The sequence below is a fragment of the Drosophila persimilis genome, unplaced genomic scaffold (assembly GCF_003286085.1).
Source record: "Drosophila persimilis strain 14011-0111.01,24,50 unplaced genomic scaffold, DperRS2 tig00000652-arrow-arrow-pilon, whole genome shotgun sequence".
NCBI lineage: Eukaryota > Metazoa > Arthropoda > Insecta > Diptera > Drosophilidae > Drosophila > Drosophila persimilis.
In genome coordinates, this window is record NW_020825329.1 from 1554669 (window position 1) to 1581201 (window position 26533).

The 26533-nt window shown below is 37.9% G+C and overlaps 1 protein-coding gene across 1 annotated transcript; it reads right to left on the reverse strand.

Annotated features, from left to right (window-relative positions):
* Nucleotides 1-23407: 23407 nt before the first annotated feature.
* On the reverse strand, nucleotides 23408-25200 carry LOC6603483. The gene has a single exon (XM_002028428.2). It carries the CDS (start codon nucleotides 25198-25200, stop codon nucleotides 23485-23487), a length of 1716 nt encoding a protein of 571 aa, XP_002028464.1. The 3' UTR covers nucleotides 23408-23484.
* Between the last annotated feature and the right edge of the window lie 1333 nt (nucleotides 25201-26533).

Sequence of the window (26533 nt, forward strand, 5' to 3'; positions counted from 1 at the left end):
AATCCTTTAACACTTCTCTTGGACTTGGCATCAAATTTGTTTGGGTGCGATTTTCGCTTTCCTGACATGCTGAAACAATTCAAAAAGTAGCCTTTTAGTATCATATAAATTAGTCGACGTATATCTATCCATCTTATGTACTAGTTTTATAACATACATATGTTTATCTTTACTAATACTAATAGCATGTACATACATACATAGGATTGCATACGATTACCTGTGTTCAATAAACAACGCAAGAGGCTGATAATCATATCTAAAACTAAACTAAAAACTACTGACCGGCAAAGAGGAACAGTTGGGACAGTTCTGGTCTAAGTGTAAATGGACTGCGAGCTCGAAGTCAAGCACCACTTTCAGCCCTTTTTCCCCTTTACGTATCGTATTGGTCCATACATAAGAAGAAATGATTGTTTTCCCGATTCGCTTTGAACTGAAATTTTATTTATAATGATGACTTCCGCTCTACTGCGACTCCAATACAGACGAGGATGTACAGTGCTCCGCTCCCCTTGCTTTTTGGCAACTGCAACTCGTACGAGTACAGATATATCATGGATGTATGCACGTGTGCACATACATACATATGTACACATACCGTCGCAGGGAAATACAAATATTGACTTGCACACTTACAAATAGCTTCCGCAAATTCACTTCAATGGATTTCTCTCCTTTTTGTCGGGCTTTCGGTTTAGCTGTATTGTGGGTTGTGGTCGTTGTTGTTGTATTTAAATATCAATATTTATATATGAATACATGTATACATATACCCGAACAACACATTATATAAAGCGTATGTATTATAAGCATCTGTGAGTTTGTACAAATGTTTAAGTACATTCGTATTTCCGAAAATACACACTGGTGTGGTGGGGACGGAAGGGGGGTTGAATGCGTGAGTAGTGGTGACAGAAAACCGAAAATACGAAATAAATAAATAAATAAATTAGTTACAGTGAGTGCCTAAACATACAAACATATAAATGAGCGAAACAATAATAGCCATGTCCAAATAAAAGCGTCTTTCCCGCCCCCCACCTTTGCGACTCTCTGGCTGCCGGATGTGAGAAAATATAGAGTGCGACTGCTTGGAGTATTGTCAATGTAAGAATTGGAGTCGCAAAGTCATGAGGAAATTCCCGTACCAGCCAACCAACAGACACTGAGAAAAATGGCTAATCGCAATATCATTGGTACATATGTATGTAATGGACTCCGCACTAATCGGTGATCTATCATTATTATTTTCGTACTCGTAAGATTCAGAGTTAAATCAGCGCTTTCAATAATCAAATACACCACTTATTTATATTTCAGTGTAGCTTAACATACATACCTTAGAATCTAACTTTTACCAATAGATTTTCTTTGTTTTCAGTGTGCTTCTGTCATATAAAATTGCGTAGATCCACAGTCACATAGATATTGATGTTTGTTGTTTTCAAATGATTTCCGAATTGATCCCATTCCTCTGGTCCATTTATCATCCGATCCGATGCTCAATTTTTCATACCTTAGCTTTCCGATAAGTATGTAGAATATTCAGGGGGCGCGCGACAACGGCGGGCGCTTGTAGCTTAATGGTATCGTATCCCTCTGGATGGCAATTGAGTCTGATTCCACTAAGTAGGCACGTGGTTGATTGGTTGGTGTGTGTGAGCGTGTGTTTCAAGGTGCATACAATAAATATTATTCTTTCCTTTTTTAAGCACCGCAAAACATCATCTGCAAACAGGACACCGTGTGTGTGGTGTAAAAAGAAATAAAAAGAAAAGCGCCTGGCGCAATAATGAATTTTCAATTGGGGTCCTAAGTCCTAACCACTCCAAAGGACATGCGGCTACTGCTCAATTCTATTGACTGCGGCCAGCATTGTTTACGAGCCTTCGGCAGTAGCCTTAATGCGGCGGCCAACGCACGTGCTGGCATTAAAAATGAATTTGGTTGAACCCGAAAGGACCAACATGACCACCACCAACACTATGGTGGTGGAATCCAACGAGGGTTTGTTAAAAAAGGCTGCTTTCCACTTTACAAATTGGAAGAAAAAGAATGGATGGATGATAAGTCGTTCCCGATCGCCTGCTCAGTGCTGATGAGAAGTACCGATCGAATTACCATCAATTTCATATCAGAATGCAAATTCGAATCTAAACAACATTGCGTTTAGTATTTTTTAAAGAGCAATATGGGCTTCTTCGCGAAAAGGTCAACCAAGAGTCGCAAAAAAAAGTACCGAAGAAGTATTGAAATTTTATGTTTTTGAGTTAAAATAGTGAATATAAGTTCATTGTAACAAATAATTGTAAGCGAAGTTGAGTTTGTATGTATAATTCACTGGGCCTATAGGCCTATAGGCCTATTTCGTTAAAATATTTTTTACATTTAGAGTTCTCTTACCGTAGAGCTTCTCTTCTTTAATTGTACTTAGATAAGTGAAGTTATGGTAAAAATTACAAAGAGAGACAACAGAGCACGAATTAACCATATTTGGTCTAATCTTTAATCTGATCTTCTTTTGTAGCGTGAGTGACCGATAAACAGCATAAGTTGTCAAAACTTTTGCATTTATTGATAATAGCGGACGAAAATATGTACATAGTTTACGTGAGATTAGTTCAACAATCTGTAAAAAAAAATTAAATAAAATTTGTTCCAATAAACTCTTTTTTTTATTCATTGTGAAAGTTTGTCGTCTGACCATAAAGCGACCCCATAAAGTATATATATTCTTGATCAGCATCAATAGCCGAGTCGATTGAGCCCTGACTGTCTGTCCGTCCGTCGGTCTGTCCGTCCCCTTCAGCGCCTAGTGCTCAAAGACCATAAGAGCTAGAGCAACGATGTTTTGGATCCAGATTTCTGTGATATTTCACTGCTACAAAAATATTTCAAAACTTCGCCCCGCCCACTTCCGCCCCCACAAAGGACGAAAATCTGTGGCATCCACAATTTTAAAAATATGAGAAAACCAAAAACGCAGAATCGTAGAGAATGACCATATCTTCTAGACTGCAGAATCTGAATTGGATAGTATTATTAGTTTAGCCAGCATCAAGAAAACAATTTCATTTTTTCTCGCCCTGTCCCTCTCTAACACACAGGTAGCATAGGCGGCTTTGTTTAGAGTAAAACATTAGCGCCTAGATCTCAGAGACTACAAAAGCTAGAGCAACCAAATTTGGTATCCACACTCCTAAGATATCGGACCGAGACGAATTTGTTTCAAAATTTAGCCACACCCCCTTCCGACCCCGCAAAGGACGAAAATCTGGGGATATTCACAAATCTCAGAGACTATTCACGCTAGAGTAACCAAATTTGGTATCCGCACTCCTGTTAGATCTCACTACAAAACGTATATCTCAAAATTTCGCCATACCCCCTTCCGCCCCCCCAAAGGACAAAAATCTGTGGCATCCACAACTTTGAAGATACGAGAAAACTAAAAACGCAGAATCATAGATAATGATCATATCTATCAGGTTTCTGAATCTGGATCAGATCAGATCAAATAGATAGCCAAAGGGAACAAATCAATTTGCACTGGCTACGCAGCGCCCGACGTCACGCTCATACTGATTTTCTGTCTCTCTCGCACGCACTCTTCGTCGTGTCGCTTAATATTAGCGGCGTCTGCCGGAGGAGAGCCATACTGACTTAGTATCGGGTATAACCGTAGAGTAGAGCAACTCACAACGTTCCCCCTCGTTTTGTTTCAATACGTTAAGTTTTGTTTAACATATTAATAAACTACTAATACAATAACATAAAAATGCTATTAATAATTGCATAAAAACTTTTTTAGTATAAACTGTTTCGGAAGAAACCACTCTTCCTCATCAGCGACCTTTTATTTTCCAAATATGGGAAATGTGGTAGATCGTACAGTGTTTTAAATTTGTTCAATACATATTTGTACAATACAATTTGTTTACATATTATGGTTTGCTATACATTTTTCCAGTCTTTACATATTCTGGTTTGCTATACATTTTCCAGTCTTTACATATTCTGGTTAGTTATCAATTTTCCAGTCTTTACATATTCTGGTTAGTTATAAATTTTCCAGTCTTTACATATTCTGGTTTGCTATAAATTTTCCAGTCAAGTGGGGATCTGGCTCTCTATATTTAGTAGGTGCATGTAAGCACCGAAAAATTTTGTAATGAATTGTACAGCTTGCTCAGCGTCACTGCCTGTCCCCATTATCATGTTTGTTGCACTCCTCACATGAACCTTCAATAATCAGCCGAATATTTCCAGCTCATCATTGTTGCACAAGCCGATATATTTTCCAAACACGCTTTGAAGTTCTTTCACTTCTGTTGCAGTTGTGCCCTTGCGCTTGCCTACTCTGGAGTTGGCTTCATCGATTGCCTGCTTCCAGGTATTCCCTGTAAAGAATTATATACCTCGTCAATTTTAAAGAGGATCTTCTTGGTGAAGCCGTATTTAGAGGACAAGTTTCTCCTTAAATGCGTATAGCAATACAGGCATTGATAACACTGCTTGGCAAAATTGATTGCCTTTTGCAATTAATGCCATGGCAGAACGGACGTCTGCCTGTCTATCCAATAACTTAGCATGAAGTGCAAAAAAATAGCGTATTTCATCCATTATTTCACTTCTTCATAAACTCACTTATGTTCTCACTTATGTTCACTATTGATCACGATTACGTAGAACGGTAAACTTTATCAGTATGTGTGCGACAGTGAGATCAGGTTTTTTTACTTAAATTATGCAAAGTTAAGAAAATCAACCTCTCCGCTAGATATCGGTACTCCCCAAACATATCATTCTCCCAAAATATTTTAATTACCAATGCAAGGTATCCTGCTATCGGCAGGAGGACATGGCAACACTGAAATACATATATGTATTCCATGCCTTACATTTTACCATTTTCAAAATTTATATATGTATTTGTCCATTGACCATTTCTAAGAGCCTTGAAAATAGTGTGACTGTGGATTGTCTTACAAATTCATGATCCTCCTAATATAAACTATATAACTTTGTCCACGTTTCTTTGAGAAAAGGTAGATCAGGGTGAATATTTGGACGAATGGAAAGAATATGATGGTGTATATAAAATCATATATATACATATATGATATACAATAATATTTTTTATGTTACATTGCAATGGGTTAAATGTTGCGCTCACAGGGGTTGAATGGGCTAAGATCGCCATTTTATGTGTTTTACATATGCTAATTAACAAGTGCGAATAAAAGTGAAATTAAACGAGGGGGAACGTTGTGAGTTGCTGCGGAAACCGCAACTTTACATTTATACCCGATACTTAGTCAGTATGGCTCTCCTCCGGCAGACGCCGCTAATATTAAACGACACGACTAAGAGTGCGTGCAATCTGATAGATATGGTCATTATCGATGATTCTGCGTTTTTAGTTTTCTTGTATGCTCAATATTGTGGATGCCACAGATTTTCGTCCTTTGTGGGGGCGGAAGTGGGTGGGACGAAATTTTGAGATACACGTTTTATAGTGAGATCTAAAAGGAGTGAATACCAAATTTGGTTACTCTAGCGTTATTAGTCTCTGAGATTTATGAATATCCCCAGACTTTCGTCCTTTGCGGGGTCGGAAGGGGGTGTGGCTAAATTTTGAAACAAACTCGTCTCGGTCCGATATATTAGGAAAGTGGATACCAAATTTGGTTGCTCTAGCTTTTATAGTCTCTGAGATCTAGGCGCTAATGTTTTACTCTAAGCAAAGCCGGCTATGCTAAGTGTGTGTTTGAGAGAGACAGGGCGAGAAAAAATGAAATTGTTTTCTTGATGCTGGCAATAATAATTATTCGATCCAATTCAGATTCTGCAGTCTAGAAGATATGGTCATTCTCTACGATTCTGGTTTTTGGTTTTCTCGTATCTTTGAAATTGTGGATGCCACAGATTTTCGTCCTTTGTGGGGGCGGAAGTGGGCGGGGCGAAGGTTTGAAATATTTTTGTAGCAGTGACATATCACAGGATCCGAAACATCGTTGCTCTAGCTCTAATAGTCTTTGAGCACTAGGCGCTGAAGGGGACGGACAGACGGACGGACGGACAGACAGTCAGGGCTCAATCGACTCGGCTATTGATGCTGATCAAGAATATGGGGTCGAAAACGATTCCTTCTGGACGTTACACACATCCACTTTTACCACAAATCTAATATACCCCAATACTCATTTTGAGTATCGGGTATAAAAACGATGGAAAAGTTGCGATATGGCCATGTAGACTCTGTGCCTGTGGCAGAGGCACTCCTGAAGCATGCCGAAGAAATCTATGCTTTGGAGGTAGCTGAAGGAGTCATTATCGAAAAGGCATTGCAAAGCAAATCTCGATTTGTCTCGCGTATATACAAAGCCTAACACCTCATGTGTGCTGGGCAATGTAGAAATCGCAGACTTGCAGTAGGTATCCAGGATGCCAACAAGAAACACCCAATCGCAAATTCAATGCCAAGGCAATGTATTTATGATTTATCGGATGGCACCCGTACTTACCGGGCACCACCGGGCTTTCTCGCCCCTGAAGGCTTGGTTCCGGGACAAGCAAATCCCACGCGGAAATGCTAGTACTGTGGTAGATCGGAAAGGAAGTCGCCAAAGATGAGACTGGAGAATGAAGCAGTATGCAAAAATACTCCAAAGGAGTTTGCAAAAAATTGTGGAAGATGTTCTTCACGACGTATAAAGAACATTTATGGTTCATCAGATCATTTATTGACTGGAAAATTTATGTTACACCAGAATATGTAAATACTGGAAAATTTATAACTAACCAGAATATGTAAGGACTGGAAAGTTTATAACTAACCAGAATATGTAAAGACTGGAAAATTTATAGCAAACCATAATATGTAAAGACTAGAAAAATGTATAGCAAACCAGAATATGTAAGGACTGGAAAAAAATATAGCACTGTAAGATCAACCACATTTCCCATACATATTTGGAAAATAAAAGATCGCTGATGAGGAAGAGTGGTTTCTTCCGAAACAGTTTATATAAAAAAAAGTTTTTATGCAATTATTAATAGTATTTTTATTGTATTTGTACCTTACCTTAAATTGATGCGGCAAACGCACGTGCTGGCATTAAAAATGAATTTGGTTGAACCCGAAAGGACCAACACTATGGTGGTGGAATCCAATGAGGGGCTGTTAAAAAAGTGCTTTCCACTTTACAAATTGGAAGAAAAAGAACGAATGGATGATAAGTCGTTTCCGATCGCCTGCTTCGTGCTGATGAGAAGTACCGATCGAATTACCATCAATTTCATATCAAAACGCAAATCCAAATCTAAACAACATTGCGTTTAGTATTTTTTAAAGAGCGTCTAAATAAATAAAAAAAATATCACAAACTCATTAGAAAAGACTACTTTTGGCTCACACTTACTTATAAATGTACTCGTACATATGTTTCACAAGAACATTTACATATGTACATACATACTTACGCAGGCAATGGGACTTTCATTTGCATATTTGGCGCACAATAGGCCGACAACGACCCTTCCTCTGACCCTTATGCTCTGCTCTGGTCTGTGAACGGGCACTTACAATCGTAGTTCAAAGAGAGCTTTGCTTTTGTATCACTGGCTTTTTTTTTTTTTTGGATGCGCTTTGTGTTTGTGAGTGTTATTTGTTTGTTGTTTGTTGCTGGTGCACTTGTTTGGTCAAAAAGCTGCAAACAAAGAGCCGACTGGACCGCGTTCAGCTTACGAAGGACAACAGTCTATACTTGCCATCCGTCACGTCACCCCTGTCTGTCGACGGCTCTATGTATGTATTATTTATGCCTGCTTATATTTGTTCATTTTTGCCTTACACTTTGCCACATCTCAAATTTGTTTCGCTATTCAAAGAAAGGCTAAACAATTGCCCTCTTATGCCCTTTTATGTCCAAATACTTGTATATATTTCGTTGTAAGCTTAGCACACCCTCTATTTCCTCGGACCCAGTCGAATTTCAATTCCAGCGGACATTTGGTACTGACTTAGAAGTAAGCTCTGGGTAAAGCAAAACAATTATCCGTTGGCTTATCCGGGCATCAAAAATCTTTTAAGCATGTAGGATCCATTCAGATGACAATTTGAATATACAATGCTGACTTTTCGGAAGTGTGTTTCGATGTGACGAGATTATTATAATGTCGAACGAAAGCTAAGTCGATTAAGCCAAGTCAGCAGTTACAAGTCTAGTATGTACACAAAATATTTTGTTAGTGAACAGAATGAAACCAAACATTACTAAGTATAGTGAAATTGTGATCTATAGTCTAACTCAGGAAAACTTACGTTTACACATTTTACGTCGAAATTCCATAGAAATATCAATGATATACTTAATATGAATGCAAGGGCCCCAAGCAGAGAAATACTTTCCTGCTATTTTCATATATGATATTGTCATAGAAATCTGAAATCAGAGTACATTCTGATGAAGGAGATCATCAGCCGAACAGCCGAGTCAATGTAACTATTTGCCACAACAACTTGAACTTGAATACTCGAATTAAATAAAGATCCTATCACAACATCACACAGCACCCATATGGACGATCCTTATATAAAGCTTCTACTACAGTTAGTTCTGTATATTTTTCGCCAGTTTAAAAACGGTATAACAATTTGAAAACTTACTTCTCAAATGGTCTATCGATTTCAGAGTCTATCTCTGAAAATGCATATTTAAATATGCATCTAATAAGTTATATTTATGAAATATTTTCAAGCGAAGTTTGAAATTTACAAAGATATAACAAAAATGTAAGAACGTTAAATTCTTACAAATTTGACTTAATTTTGTTGCAGAAGAGATTACATCAGACGGAGGGATTACCGATAATTATTCCTTCCTCGATATATGTACATACATTTAAACCTTATAAAATGTAATGGTCGTTCAGCCTTAAATGGAATACCAATACCTCCACCAAAAAATGTATGAATGAAATAAAATGTACATGTTATCCGAAGGGTCAGTCTGACCTGTGGCACACTCCATCAAATACGCTGGTGATTATTACACTTGTCGCAGCACATTGAGCTTAGTCTCATCGGTTTACTTGTAGCAGTCCATTAGCAGCCTCTGGGAATGCGGCGGACCGCCATCAGCAGACCCCATCCTAAATTTTCCTCTACTTATTATGTCAACTTATTGTTGGACAGAACGTGACGGAAATACGCGTATGTAATGGGTGTCTGATGATTTTTGCAGGTTTTCTCATCCAATTCTATATAATACTGTACGATGGAGGATAAGACTTTTGCTAATATCGTACTGACATATTTGACAGAATTAGGGAATCAAATGATTTTAATGGACGGTACTGAAAGAATACAGGGGTATATTAGATTGGGTAGATATTTGTAACAGACAGAAGGAAGCGTTTCCGAACTCATAGGATATATACATACATATTATGTACATGCCTATCTGTCCGTCCCGCTTACATTTAGTCATCGGAGGCACCTCGAGGTGCTAGAGCAAACAAATTTTGTGTACGTCTATACATAAAACTTAAAATATTTTAAAAATTTTGTCAAGCTCATAACTCATAATAAGTCACCTCAAACGGCGAAAATCTATAGCATCCCAAATTTTGAAGATAAGAAAAAACCGACAACAAGTTGGCTGAATCCTATATTTATGTACATATAGAAAAGTTCAAACAGGGTTATATCCGAAAACATTCATACAATGGAATAAAAGAGAGGTTTTCCTATAAATGTAATGTGAGCGAACGATAAAATCCTTTACGAAAGGACGAAAACTTGCAGAAACCCTTTTTTATTCAGGCAGTATACTTATTTAAATCCCAGAGCCTTATGAATGAGACCTCGCATATGGTGCTGTGTCGTCTAAAACGAATCAGGTTTTTATTGCTCTTAAATTACTCGAAATATGACCACTTGCCCAGTCAATAAATATTATATGCGAGTTCGGGTGTATTGTAGCTGTAGGTCTCGGTATGTCGACATCAGTGACCACAAATCGAAACTTTATCATGAAAACCTTTGTTGGTCTCAGGCGCCCAGCTCGAAATATAGTCCCAGTGCGTAGATGAGTTCAGTATTGTAGTCTTTTTAAATAAACATTGGGGGTGGATTGGATTCCAGACGTTTAATGGGAGTTTGTTAGTTCTCTATCCAGCCGATTGATAAGATCTTTCAACATACGATTGCGACCTTGCAAATTTTGTAGCCTGGCCAATTGCTCTTCGCACTGAATTCCCAGTCAGGTCAGTATATACTAGGAGAAGTACTTTGATATTATATCCGGTTATGTTTCGGAGTTTCTTGTTTTGAATAAATTCCTTTCCACGACTTGAGTTGACTTTAATATTTGGAACTTTTTTACCGTCTGAAACAATATAAAACAATGAAATGAAAATATAAGGAAGTGACTGAGACCTTATTCTTTCCCGCAGAAACGAATACTATAAAAACGTTTGACAATGAAGTAATTATACAAGCAACATCTGAAGCGCATCTGGAGTCCATCTGGCATAAATATAATTGTATATGATGCATACACTGCAAAAATATCAGAGAAGCCTATAATCCAGTGACTCAACAATGAGATACCAGGTATCGTACTACAGGAGCTTTGAAGCTGAAATTATATCAAGGCATCAGAGTGTGAATTGCGATTGCGTTCATTTCACATTTATTCGTTTTTCTTGAAGTTTCTTTTGTAGATATGTATGTATATAATCCATTTGGATACAAATCGGCCCACTAAATGAGCGAGAGTTAGACAGAAGAAAGAGGTGAAAGAGAGAGCGGTGCCTGAAAGCTTGATTTCCTAGTTCCCACTACAATAATAATCCGATCGAAAGCTGATTTTTGGGAATCGAGTAGACAAGATCATTATTTATTCTGCCTTATTGTATCTTTAAATTGTTGGATGCCACACAGGAGGGTTTTTTGTATCTTAATCTACGTAGTAGGTAGGTCTTAGATGATTAGAACTACAATAGACCACCGAAAATCAAGTACGGTTCTATCATACCTACTAGAATATCAGAGGCAATACTCAGAGAATAGTTGAGATGGCTAAGAAGAACTGGCTGGTGAAAAGTGCGTGCAACACCAACTCTGGTCGTTGGTAAGGTTGTTATGGTACGTACATATGTATGTATGTATGCATGTAACTAAACAACAAAAAGCAGCAAAGGAGAGCGTGTGACGATCGGCAACTAGATTGAGACAAGGACTGTGACTGAGACTGCGGCTGAGATGGAGACGGAGACTCCAGCGTAAAGTGGTTTCCTTTCCCCTTCTCTTCCTCTCGTTTGGGCAATGGCAATACATCATGTTGCGTTTGCCAAAGTCGCAGTCGCAGTCGCAAGTCGTTGACTTGGACTTGCAGTTATTTTTTCGCTTCTTTCGTTTTGTGTTTTCTTCGTTGCATATGTATACGGCATGTACGTATAGATGTACATATATATGAATGTATGTATAGGCATGCCATAAAACGAGGAGAACGTTCATACATATGTGACTTGTTCACATACGAATAGTATTTGTTTATGTATGTAAGCAGAAAGCTTGCGTACTCGACGATGTGCCAATATACATATGTATCTACAATACGTGTACATATTTATATATTTTTATGCATACAAATCGTTATCTTTGTCCCACCATTATTATTATTATTAATATTTTGTTCTATGCTCTTAGTTATAATCAATTGCCTTGCAACCATTGATATGCTGCGTTACCGGTTGCCTGTGGCCAGTTAAAGATTGGGACAAGTGTGAAGTCGAGGACGCAGGGCGAAATTTCGCAAAGCCAGTTTTCTGATTTTCACTTGTTTCTTTGTATTGTATTGCGGCATTCCATGTGAACAAGAACAAAGCAAACACAAGAAAAAATACCACGTCTTGGGGGCCGAAGCTTTAGATACCCTTACCGCTATGTTCCTAACGTACATATATAACGTATATATTTATTCATATATAGGCATTGGTACTTGGCCCTTAATCTCACTATTATATATATAAACAAGTTTTCTGTCATCGTCGTCGTCGTGGGGTTGCACTTGGACAGGAGCTTTCCCTGTAGTATTATATAAAATAGTTTGGCATATAGCTTCGAAACTAACTTTAAGGGATCGACAGTACATCAGTATGAATATAGGCAAGGTATTATTGTACAAATCCTGCAAACATAATATGAAATGAGCGAGTAATCGAATTAAGTGAGGATCGAGTAATCGCCGTTTGCGTTCAATTCTGAGTGTTCTGTGCCAAAATAAAAGAACATGAAGAGAATGGAAAAATTGAGAAAGATCGAAGTTCACTAAACATAAAACGATTGAATTTAATAATATAAATAAAACCATTTGAATAAATTCATCCAGTAAAAATATAAATGCGAGACGCCCTGCTTCGAACTTACTTCATCCGGGACTATGTATACGCGATTCGTACAAGTCCCCCCACACTTATGTCCTTTTCTGCGTTTCAAGCTTCTGCACAAAAAAATAATTTGAATACTAATATTTTTTTTATATGCATATGCTATACTACATAACTTGAAATAAGAAAACAACATACATATGTACATAACAAGGGAAGTGAATTTTACTATATTCATAGGACTATATAACAGCTTTAAGATGTACATAGTCATAGTATTTTTATACAATTCAATTTGTTGTTGAGTTATAGACCTCCAGATGAAATTTCATTCTCTAAAGTTTGTTTAGTTATCATCATAAACTAACCGTCTATTTTAATATCTACGTATTTTTTCCAATTAGCACAAATTAGATCTTCGGAAGAGAGACGACGTGTGAGTACATGTTGCAAAAAATAATGAAGAAACTGTAGTTAAAAACAGTAATCACGAAGAATAAACATTACCACCAATTAAGTAATCCGACGACTTTTAGTATATTTTCTTACAGAATTTCTAGAGCGGATTTTTACTTACTTGTAGCGAACTCACTAAAGATCCCTATACATACATACATACATACATACATAAAGATACATATATTTATATATATATATATACATATATATATATATAAGTGTACTTTTGAAGCACTAATCAACCATATTCATATCAAAACTCAGAGGCCAAATGTCATTGTTTCTTTGAACGCTTTCGCTGTCGCTGTTTTCCTGCACTCGTAGAAAACCAAGACAAACGCATCGTTTGTAGACCGAACCTAAAGTAAAGCAGTTCTCATCTTAACAAACAATACAGCTTTTGTTCTCGACGCAATACTGACTCACTTGATAGTAATCTAGGGTGGACGTTCATTCGTATTTTAGAAACTTTGAAATTGTATTCTTTAAATATTTCATCTTAGTCCCATACAGTAGTTAAAAATATTGACCTTTTATATCCGATACGATACGATACTCAAAGAGTAGGGATATATTACATTTGTGATGGGTGTGGATGTGTGATTCCTCATCATAAGATAACATAAGATATATACTGACTGCCTATCTGATATAAAAGTAGAGTCGCTGCACTGACCGGGGCCCTCAACGTTACCGCTCGATTCTACACGTCTAGTGGGATGGAAATTTTTTCTTCGTTAAGGCTCTAATAGTATCTAATTTCCCACCCCACCCGATCATAGTGCTATATTATAGTACGTTGCTATACTATAGATACAACATTATTTTATTTGAAACTACCCAGACGGTCCGGAACTGAAATACTATGAACCGCTGTTTTTAATTCCTACTTCAAACTAAGTCTCATTTGCATAACTCTGATAAGAAAAACAGGCCAACAAAAAGATATGCGCGGACAGAAACAGAGACAAGTGGATCTGTCTGTGTCTGGACATAAATTGAACAACATCCTCGATCTGGTTGTCGTCATCGTTTGCTTCTGCGCCCGATATTTCTCGAAAGATAAAGACACCTATACTTCAATCTCTAGATGGTTTGAGCTTTGGCTTTGGCTTCGTCCGGCAAAAACAGGAAACAACATTGTAAGTTTTTATCGGAGGTAGCCCTATGAGTATATTGGACTTGCCAAATCGTCATAGGTGCATAAGCAATGAATTTGTGCTTGAATCTTAGCAATCAGCAATGTTAAAAACTCTGCAATTCATTTTATCCCTTGGAGGGACTGTAGTACGCCATAAGATACTAGCTCCCATCCCTGTGTAGTTTACCTGGAAAAACTGCAAATACCCATTAGTTTTCCAGGGTGTGCAGGCTTCGTGTCTCTGAACCTATGCCGTCTTTCTTGTTTTATTTTATTGATTTCTTGTATTCGCATTCACCTGTTGTTATTTTGAGTGTGTTTATTTTTGCGTCGACGGAAAAAAACAGCATCAACATCGACAATACAACTAGTTTTCCATGTGCATTCCGGTCGACTGTCGTCTCATGTCGTCCCGGCGGATCGACGCTGTTCGTGGCGTCGCAATTCGGATTCGGACTTTATCTATATAACCCAAAACACGTTTTTCGCTGCATTTTCTCAATAGACTGACACATGCAAGCTCCAAGCTCTTTCGCATACGAGTATTTAGCTATGTACATATAAATGTTTGTACGTATAAATGCAAGTGTGTGTTTATGTATGAAGTTGTACACATGCGCGGATATTTATGCATTATGCGTAACAAAACCAGGCTCCAGTCCAGTCAACTTATCACTAAAATTTTCGCCTTACCATTTGCAAAAACCAAATCTAAAGAAATAAGAAATGTTTCAGTACGATGCAAATCTGTTATCACATTAAGCAGTACTCTACTCGTAGTTTAGATACTTAAATAAATCTTCGTCTAAGTTATTTCACTCCGAGACGTTACCCTACTACTAGCTGCCTATATAGAAATATAGAAATAGTTAGCCAGTCTTAAAACTTACACGTTTCTAATTCTATTTGAAATCAAAATTTCCGCGACTAAAGCAAGCACGAAAATGCGTGAGTAAGTAAATTCAGAAAAATTATACTATTCAATTTCTAGTTCTTTGCGTATGCTGCCAGGTTTTCCGGTCGGCTCGATTAACTAGCCGAGCTTGGAACTGGATAAAAAACCTGTCATTCTGCCTCGGAACGAACTCTTCAAGTTAAGTCTAATGATAGTGCGTGCAATCGTGTGAGTGCACCTCTTTGGAATCTACATACGGGTATACCTTCGACGGAATGACGTTTTTGGATACAGACGAAAAGAGTAATTTATTGCACAAAGAAAATATTTCAGAGTGGTAAAAATGGATTTTAAGGATTAAATCAAAATCTAATTCATTTAAATGTTTTTAGTAAATAATGCGCATTCACATCCCTACCGCAAACGGGAAAACTCCGTTGCGGCCCACTTTTATTTATGTTTACGATTAATCAAATTCGAATTGTCGCGATCGGGTAACTATTACACCCAGCATAAATACGTTATTATTGCCAGCCAAACTTCGACAGTATTGAAATCTTTTTCCCTCTAAATTTTAGAGGAATATTTGGTAGCTTTCCTTTTAACTCCAAAAATATGGATAGCTGACTATATAGCGTTCTTTCTTGTTACACTGTCAGGTAGATGTTGAGATGTTCCTTGGATATGCTCCCCACCACATAACATATGGGAGTATTTCCCGTGGCTGTAAGCAAATTGTCTAAGACATTTTTAGATGGCCGCATATTCTCTTTGTTGTTGCATCATTATGCGGTAGAAATACTGTGCGGAGGGGAAGTTGGAAGTCCATCGAGGATTTCTTCTTAAATGTTTGCTTGTATCATTGTTTCGCCTTTGATTATCTCTTTGATGTAACCGTGGAGTGGACCTTATTATAAACGCTATGCCTGTGCCTCCAGTCGCGAGTCGCCAGAATTTATGGCGTTCCACGCTGACACCCCTGGACAACACAAACAAACCCAACAAACAATCGACAAGCGGCAACAAAAACAAATAATTTGACAGATGTACCAATATTATTAAGCCTCTCTTTGAGCAACAGAACAGTTAAGAGTACTAGCAGCATTAGCATCAATTCAACAACACGGGGATGGGAAGAGCTGGAGCTGACAGCAGGTAAATTTTAGATGTACATACGTCGTGGTTCGATCTTAAACATAAAATCGTATTGGAGTGTATGAAGCGCATGCGCAGTGTCGCTCTAAACAGGAACGGAACTGAAATTAAGAACGATAACACCGCAAATCACACAATGTCAGTGAACGATTAATTCAAAAATCGTACTCAATTTTCGTGCGATTGCAATTGCATGCATACACTGATATATCTATGGACATATATAAGTATGTATGTATGTATACCTACAGAGGTACATATGTATGCATGTATGTATATGCAACAAACCAGTCTGAACCATCGAATACACGATCTGCAACTCCTTGGAGCCGCTACTGACGAGATCTGTTGGCCCCTTTGCCACCACAGCGCGAGCTTCAATTCCAGTTCCCTGTCCCAGCCCCAGTCCCAGCAACACCATCAAAGATCTTCTCGCGTGGCAAGTGCACCTGTCGCGACCAATGCTTGTGTGCAGAAAGTCCAGACGAAGCCAGACCAGATTTTAGCACTGCAGGTCCGATACAATTAGCATGTTATAAGAGTTCAGAGAAGTAAACTTTTACCGGCTTTCATATTTAAGGTTATATATTTCGTAATGTCTTCATCGTTCGATTAAAGACGGATTTGCTAAAATTTCAAGGAACTTATGGAAGCATGAGAAAAAGGTGTGCTTCATTTGATTAGTTACAGTAAGTATAAAGCACTCACCTATGCAATCTACCTAAAGGGTAGAGTTCCATTAATTATTGTGATGAGTATCCCTTCTCTGACTAGGTTCATTGGTCGTACATAGTATATGCAATCATACCTATATATTCCTATAAGTACTTGCATACATACATTTAATTGTACAGTTGTTTTATGGCACTTTTGCATATTCACATTGGTATTGCGTCACATTTAACTCTTTGCTATAAGTTTTAGAACGCATTGGAAATAAATAATATCACGATAGCCGTATGTAGAGAATATTTATTTATTTTCGGTAATATTTATTTTATCTATATCTTTGAATGTATTTGTGTCGAGACAGTCAATATCATTAGCAACGACAGCAATTATACTTATGTACATAAGCAAATAAAATCGGCGCTCCCAATCACTACGTTTATTCATTTTTTTTTTTAATTGATAAGTGTTTGACCTCTATATTGCCAGTTCAAATTTAGTTGTTTGTGCATGTTTTTGTTTGTAATCGATCGAGGCATTTCGACAGTTCAATTCAGTATCTCAAAATTTGTTCATTTATTGCATTTTAACAGAACACTAGTTACTCGTCTCCAAATAAAACGAATAATTTCGTTATTTATCTGAGCTTATTTTTTTCTATCCTTCTATATCCAATTAAGGTATGAGGGCTAGTCAGGGATTTTTGAATTCAGATTTCAGTGATCTCGCACGCGCGAAACCACGCACAATGAGCCAACGACAACTGTAACGGTAATTGTGGCGGAAAAACGACGCGTGTTTGAAGTACCACCAACTCTGCGGCGTGGCACCGTGGCAATGTTTGTCGCCTGAATTCCAATTTCAAGTCCGCATCCACCGAAGAGAGAGATGACTGCAAAGCGCTCACACTGTCGCTGTCACGCTGAGCAACAAAGCTCGCTACGCCAAAGAGACCCGGACAAGTTTTCGTTCAGAGAGAACTTCAGTCGAACAGCATAAGAACAATATTAAGGTGGTTTTGTCTCTCTCTCTCTCTCCCTCTCTCTTTAAACTAAGAGAAAAATTTTCCCTGGTTTGGATTGGTTGGAATGAGAGCAGCCAATAGGAACATATGGAAATTTAATGTTAACAGATAGAGAGAGGGTAAGTTACTTTCACTGTTAATTTAATGTTAACGGAGAGAGTGAGAGAGAGAGAGAGTCTGGTAGTTACTTACTCTCACTGTTACTTACATACTCTCTCTAAGCTGGATTTACTTAAAAATCAAATTAACTTCCGATTTGGAATTGATCTCCGCCTCCCGTTGCTGATTGGCAATGTAAGAGCCCTGCAAGAGCATACATAGTGCATAAGAGATGTATAGAATCATTCGAGTCAGACTCTTTCAGCTCAGTTTCAGTTCTCACAGACGAGCTGCCAGACATTTAACCACATTGATTTATTCCGCAGGAAGGAGAGAAGGAGTAAGATTTTGTTTTCGGGAAGCATTAAAACCAATTTAACTAAATTTGTTGCTAATTAGATACTGTGCTGCGCGCCATCCTTCTACTGATTGATGATTGTGGTGTTACCATTGTAAACCCAAATTTTACAGATATATATGAAATATAATAAATGTTCAATTTTTTCATTTGAAAAAAATTAACCTGTATATAAATATGACGTAGGAATTGTCCAGAGGTGCTTTGAAACATGCAAGGCCTACAAACTAATGGGTCTCCAGAAGGATGCCAAAGAGAAGGAGATTAAGAAAGGAAATTATTAAAGGAAATAGAACTGCAATAGGCAGCAAGATTAAATATTAAGAATCGAGTGCTAGAAAAGCAGGCGAAAACAAAAATCACGTAGTAGTTTCCGTTACAAAACCCGATTTTAAATATAACAGCAAATATAAACCGTTAAAAAGTTCATTGACGGGGAATTTCTTGGCCGTCAGGTGGGTCTGTGAAAATTTCATCCCTGTGTAGTTGCCATATTTTCGATAAGCTACAAATACAAAACTACGTTCTTGCTTCTTTGCGCTGCTTTTACAGACCAGATACACCCGATAACGATACTGATAAGAAGTGGGTAGAAGCGGCATGTCTATCGAATTTTAATTTAATTTTTCAAGCTAAAAACGTTGGGTAAAACTCGAGAGATCCATATTTGAACCGATATATAATTGTATATCGGCCTGAATCGCATGTATAATGTTGCTGTGACCAGTTGTTAAATTTTGCAATATTTTTCGTTTTTAATAAAACTCATATAATATTAATATTAATTCATTTTATTTATTTATTTAGCTTCTGCGGGTTCCTAGCCTTATGTATTCTATTGGCAGATTGCCAAGTTCTTATTATTCTTTACTTTCAAAGGCTGCTAGGATGATTTCCATAATTGTGGAGTCTTTTTTGACCATTTTGTGTGAAATGTTTTGACATTATATGTGATGTCAAGTTGCCTGAAGAACTTAGTTCTTTATTGCAAAATGTACACTGCGGTAGCGGCAGCGGCAGTTTACAAAAACTTCGGTGGTTCTCAAAAGATTTGAAAATTCCGCTACAATTCTTGCATTTAAATTTTAGGAGCTCAGTTGAGCACGGCGTTATTGTTGTTGTTATTGACATTTCGCTAATTTTGCCTTGGTCCGGCAAATTCCACGATATCTGCATCTGTATCATACGTCGGCTTTTGTTGCAGCCACGAGACTTTAAAGAATTAAAGATGTAATTATAGAAGTTTTCTAATTTTACAATGAAACAAGTCAATGACAGCGTTTAACCTGCGTTGTTGGTGGACTAATTGGTTTTAGGTTTCACCACTAACCATACAGTATATAATGTGAACCAATTGTGAAACCATCGATATTATCGATAGTGCCGTTGCATTTTCACATCGCAAGTTTCAAATCCAGAAAACTTGGGCTTAAAAGTATTTTGAATTTTTATGTACAACCACCACCAATGACCAGTCGTTGTCTACTTACATAAGTGCCAATTAGCTTTGAATATGTTGCAGCTTGCGGGAATTTGAATTTTAATTTAAGAATCGATCAAACCTGTTGCCAAATATTTGCTTATGACGGCCCTCTTCAGGCCTGCGCAGCGTTTCATCACTATATCTCTTACTGCCTTAAATAATTTACTGCACTGAAAGTCACACAATATACAAAACAATAGCCTGACCCTCAGAAATAAACCGAACGAGAGGAAACGTTGTGAGCTGCTGCGGACACCGCAACTCTACATTTATACCCGATACTTAGTCAGTATGGCTCTCCTCCGGCAGACGCCGCTAATATTAAAAGACACGACAAAGAGTGCGTGCGAGAGCGACAGAAAATCGGTCTGAGCGTGACGTCGGGCACTGCGTAGCCACTGCAAATTGATTTGTTCCTTTTGGCTATAAAAATTATCTGATCTGATCCAGATCTAGCAATCTGATAGATTTGGTCACTATCTATGATTCTGCGCTTTTAGTTTTCTCGAATCTGCAATATTGTGGATGCCCCAGATTTTCGTACTTTGCGTGGGCGGAAGGGGGTGTGGCGAAATTTTGACACAAAACGGTCAAGGTCCGATGTCACAGGAGTGTGGATACCAAATTTGGTTTCTCTGGCTTTTATAGTTTCTGAGATCCTTGAACTCATATTTTGCAATTGTCAAAACCGACCATGAAACCTGTGTGTTAGAGAGAGACAGAGCGAGAAAAGAATGAAATTGTTTTCTTGATTCTGGCTATATTAATTATACGATCTGGTCTAGATTTTACACTCTAGAACATATAGTCGTTCTCTACGATCACGCGTTTTCAGTTTTATTGTATCTTTGAATGTGTGGATGCCACAGATTTTCGACCTTTGTGGGGGCGGAAGTGGGCGGGGCAAAGTTTTGAAATATACTTGTAGCAGTGACATAAGTCCGGATATAAAACGTCGTTGCTCTAGCTCTTATAGTCTTTGAGCACTAGGCGCTGATAGGGACGGTCAGACCGACAGACGGACGGACGGACAGACGGACAGGGCTCAATCGACTCGGCTATTGATGCTGATACTCATTTTGATTATCGGGTATAAAAATCCGTCTCATTTGAAACAATTTTCAAACATTTTTGCGGAAACTGTATACCAATGTTGCGTCAACATTTCGAAAGTTGACCAGTGTTGCATACTTTGCATTGATAAGCCACATGCAGGGGGCGTTGTTGTTTGGTATTTACATTTACGAAATTCGCAGCACCACAGCCTAGCTCGAAAAACACATATGTAAAATTACATATGTAAGGAAAATTTAAAGTGCCGAGTTCTGAGAAATTCCGAGTGTAGAAAAATGTAAATGTAAAAGTTAAAAAGGAACAAAGGAAACGGCAGGTTTTGAAGCTAGGTTATGTATGTAGTTGTAATGTTATGTAGTTGTATGTAATTATATATGTACACCCAAATAAAAGCAAAGATGGGGTTTAAATTCATTTATTTTATTCGTAGGTAAATAATAAATAATTCAATAAATATAATAAAATAAATAAATAAACAAAATGAATACAATATATACAATATATATAAATATATAAAATGACTAACTAGTTCACCACTGTGAACTATTTCTGTTGCTGCGAAAAATGTCATATGGAAGCATGAATTTAATGTGCAGTACCAATTTCGGTTGAACGAAGCGGATGTAAATGCTCGATGTTTATTTTATATATTTATTTGATGTCAGGAACCGCTTACAGAGCCAAGTTCGACATAAGATCTAATAGTACTAGCTGCCAGGACCATCAACTGAGTGGTTTAAATATATGTCATATACATAATATAGCCAATATTATGTATAATGTTTACTGATATTTGTTGGTTGTCTAAATTTTATTGAGTAATAGCCTTGTTTTAGCGATTAGTCATGTCATGAGTGTCAATTACAAACAGAACCGTTTATCTCCGTTCCAATTGTCTTTGTTGACAGACACACTCAAATAGATCAAAGAATACTTCATATTTTTAAATTTTTTCTAGGATATTTGGATATTGTTCGCACAAAAAAACTAAAATTCCGATTAAAAACTGGTAGGTCGAAATATAATACGACAAGTTTCATAAAAATCGGTGGAGCCGTTTGGGAGGAGTTCACACACATAGGCCATGACATATTTATTCATATATATTAGATAAATATGCATGCAAAATAAAAATAATGGAATAAATAAATAATACTAATGACATAATAAATGACATTAAATTTAATAGAATCACAAATATTTACTTTAATAAAAAGAACATACAAAAGACGTGCCAAGTACTGTCGGACAAAACAATTAGCTGATGGTCGTAGTGATGCAGTAGTAGAGGTTTAAAGAAAAGTAGTCAATAAGGAAATAAAGACATTATAAACATGTTCAAAGAGTCAGTCAATTGAAGGAAAAAACGAGGGGGAACGTTGTGAGTTGCTGCGGACACCGCAACTCTACATTTATACCCGATACTTAGTCAGTAAGGCTCTCCTCCGGCAGACGCAGCTAATATTAAGCGACACGACAAAGAGTGCGTGCGAGAGAGACAGAAAATCAGTCTGAGTGTGAAGTCGGGCGCTGCGTAGCCACTGCAAATTGATTTCTTGCTTTTGGCTATACAAATTATCCGATCTGATCCAGATTCAGCAACCGGATAGATATGGTTATTCTCTATGATTGTGCGTTTTTAGTTTTCTCGAATCTACAATATTGTGGATGCAACAGATTTTCGTCCTTTGTGGGGGCGCCTAGTGCTCAAAGACTATAAGAGCTAAAGCAACGATGTTTTGGATCCAGACTTCTGTGATATGTCACTGCTACAAGAATATTTCAAAACTTCGCTCCACCCACTTCCGCCCCCATAAAGGACAAAAATCTGTGGCATCCGCAATTTTAAAGATACGAAAAAACTAAAAACGCAGAAGCGTAGAGGATGACTATATGTTCTCGAGTGTAAAATCTAAACCAGATCGTATAATTAATATAGCCAGAATCAAGAAAACAATTTCATTCTTTCTCGCTCTGTCTCTCTCTTTGAAAAACAAAATAATCAACCATTTTGTATCTGCTCTTTATCCAACTGATATTGATTTTAATTTAAGTTTGAGCTATGCAAACGATTGCAAGGGAATGAACATGAGATACATACGTACATCAGTACAGCAGTACGTTGCCGACTTTATAGATGTCAAATGCAATTGGATGGATTGGATTGGATTGCAATTGGATTTTGATGGATCTTGAGAGGATGGCACCGGATAGCGAACCCGCAAACATCGCCATCATAATAATTTTCCTAAGTGATATCACACTGGAACATGTGTATGTGCATATGTCAAATTTCTGCAACGCTATATTCGGATCCCTTAAATTGATCCCTTACAGATCTCTGTGACGTCTACAATTTTGAACATACAAGACAACCGAATGCTGCCTAGAATGCTTTTATCTTTGAACTGCAAACGACTATTTCGAATGCGACAGTTTTCGGAAATATTAAACGATTTAACCTCTTTTAAACAAAAACATTAGTTATTTACAATATTTTCATTTTTATTAAGTTATTTTCAATTATGAACTCGTGATCGAACAATAATAAAAGACTTGCATTTACCTTTATGGAAATGTGTATACTTTCAGATAAGCTTAAAACATATTAATACATATGGCATATACGTGAGTATTTCAGGGTGGGTTTACAGTTTTTTTTTTCCATTTATGTATGTACAGATACTCATACGTATGTAAATTGTAGATTGTAGGATGTTTTTTTTTACTTATGTGAGATTATTTCGATGGCCGGTGGAGGGGTAGTGTTCGATTTTTCCCTGGACGCCTCCAGACTAGCACGTCGAGCTGCGGCCGCCATATATGTCCCATAATATCTACTCAGTATGTGTGGATCAACATGGTTGAGTTCTATGTATGCCTTAGGAATTGCTACTGTCAGATGTGATGTTGAATTTAACCTTGCATTGGGTGTACTTGTGATGGCGGATGTAGCAGTGGGACATTCCTCCAATGAGTTAGATTCCTCATGTTGGCTACTACTGCTGCCCAAAGATCTTGCTGCCGAACTGGAAATGGAGTAGTTATGCGGCTCAAGATCTTCAGGATCAGGGTCGGCATCGAAAGATGAACGCCTGCCATCGCTTAGGTACGAATTATTGTCATCGACAGAGAACACTTGTTTCATTACCTCTGTTGTTTTTCCGGGCTCATCCGCATCCGGGTCGAGATCGGGATCAGGATCATTGCTATCATCCACCACATCAACATTAACTTCAACGTCGATATCTGCGTCAATATCAGTATCAGCAACTGGTTGCTCCAATCCCACAACCACCTCACGGTGTATGGTTTGCTTTGTAATGACCGTATGTTGAGTTGTTGTCCGAGTAGCAGTAGCTGCATTAGCCGCTGGCGAAGATTCCTGATCTTCAGATACGATATCAACGATTTGAACATCAGGGGCCAGTAACGAGGCTACGTCGAACTGACGCTTTCGTGTTTGCGAATACATGTTTGCTATTGTTGTCGTTGTCGTAGAGTTAATATACGCAATATGTTGATGTGCTTGTTGAATTGATGGTTCTAGGCAATTGGGCTGCCGCTGTAACGTTTGTACCGGATGTGATACGGAATAATGTGGCGAAGCTGTGTCTGAATTTCGATTGAAGAACTGCCCGATATAGTTTTGGTGATACGGATAACTAAGGGCGGCCAATTGTATTGTAGCTTGAGAGCTCGGCGGTGGAGGTGTTGTAAGATCTAACGGTGGGGGACTGGGAGAATCAGTGCTGTCATCTACTGACAGACCCATATGCTTTCGCACCTTGCGCTGGGCCTTACGGCGCCGAAAATCACCCTTGCGAAAATCATCCATGTTGGCCGGATGTATTGCCCAGTAATGTCCTTTGCCATTTGCGCTGCGTCCCGATTTAATAAAGCAATCATTCAGTGATAGATTATGCCTGATAGAATTTCTCCAACCAGGCCCACGGCTTCTAAAATACGAATAGTTATCCAAAATGTATTGGTAAATGTCTGAGAGGACCAACTTCATCTCCGTTGAGCTGAGAATTGCCATTGCTATGAGCCCAATATAGCTGTGTTGTGGCTTAGGCTCCTCTGGTTGAAATATGCGCTGCGACTGGGGAAACAGGGAGATGGTCGAAAGCGCAGTCATTCGATTGACACCTGTACCGGTGCTCTGGGCTGCGTACGGATTCATATGCATCCAAGGCGTACTAGCCCCTCCAGCTGTCCCATATTGCGGACAACGGAATCGTTCAATATTCAAGGCATAATTGTAGAGCTGCAATCGGTACTGCTCTAGTGCCATGGTTGTCGCTTGAGCATTTCTAGAGGAGTTAGTGGGATAAATTCCAGCCGTAAGTGGTTTAGGCATGTGTCCGTTGTCAGTAGCACGGTCCCGTTCCTGATCGGGTGTGTTCGACCGCGATGCAGCCAAATCAGTGTGTGCCATTTTTTTCGTGATTTAATCCTAAGAACAGCCAGGTTATCACTTTCATTTCATAATTTCCTTATGAGCATCAGATGCAGCTGGAATAAATAAACAAACAAAAATATCTTGTAAAGCTAAAGGTATTATCTATATAGATTAATATGTACATAGTAGCTGCCCTTTTCTCAATTACACTCCTTCACAGTTTGATCAAGAGAGCATTTAAGAAAAAAAAAAAAAGGTTTTTTGTTGTTGTTAAAAAAATTAGATTAGCAAGTGCATAGTATAGTAGCTTGCCTGTTTTTTTGTTTTTTAATATTCTCCTAAATTGTCTATGTATGCACGTATGACTACTTGTATGTACATATGAATGTAAATCATTTTTGGGATATATGATATTCCGTATTCCGATCTTGGCGGTACCATACTGTGTTTAGAAAAAATTGGTGCAACGCAGAACAGTGTGTATAGGGACAGTAAGATAATGTGCATTCCGAGGTACTAGATAGTTTAGCGACAAAACAGAAAAAACCCTTCATCATAATCAAGTTCATGGGTGTATACCAATACGGTCATAGCTATCCTACAGCAGAAAAATGGTCATAATTTGATCTGCTAATTTGGTAAAATAATTTGAGAGGCTATAATAATGTCATCAAAGATAGTCCCCTCAGTGGTCGCCTATATATTCAAAGATACATTGTTTGCCGTTGTGGTCGTAGAAATGTAATATTGTATATTGAGATATGCATGATTCCGAAATAAATTAATAAATAATCCGCAATGGAATAATTTCTATAAATCTAAATACAATATTAGCGCTTTAAGATTGTTTTATAATATTTTTCAAAAAATTTACTCCAAGCTAAAGAGTTATAGGGGTAAATTAACTGTCCAGATATATTCTCGATATGTATATCGTTCTCAAATTTATAAAACCGAGACAAAATTCAGCTTTACCTGTTTTTCGACTGCAAGCCACACACTTTGCGTCTGTTGGACCCCATGACCCCATGCTTCCGTGCAATACGATGTTTTGATCTTCGGTATTTATGTTAATGAGTGCTCCACTTGACGCCACTTTTGAAGTGCTGAGCCGTTTTTCTCAATTTCAAGTTTGATATAGCAAAAACACTCTTGGGATTTCAAGTACACGATACGAGTACGAGTATGTATGTAATTTCGAAATGAGACCGCCGTGCTTTACTGAACGGAAAAATGGACTGGGCAAGGTGTGGCACACGTAAGCATATGTAAGTCTTTTTTATACCTTTGCCGAGGCTAATATCTAATTTTAATCGTTTCCGAAATGCAGAATGTAGATTTTTAGAGTCTCGGAAGCTAAAAGTTCTAC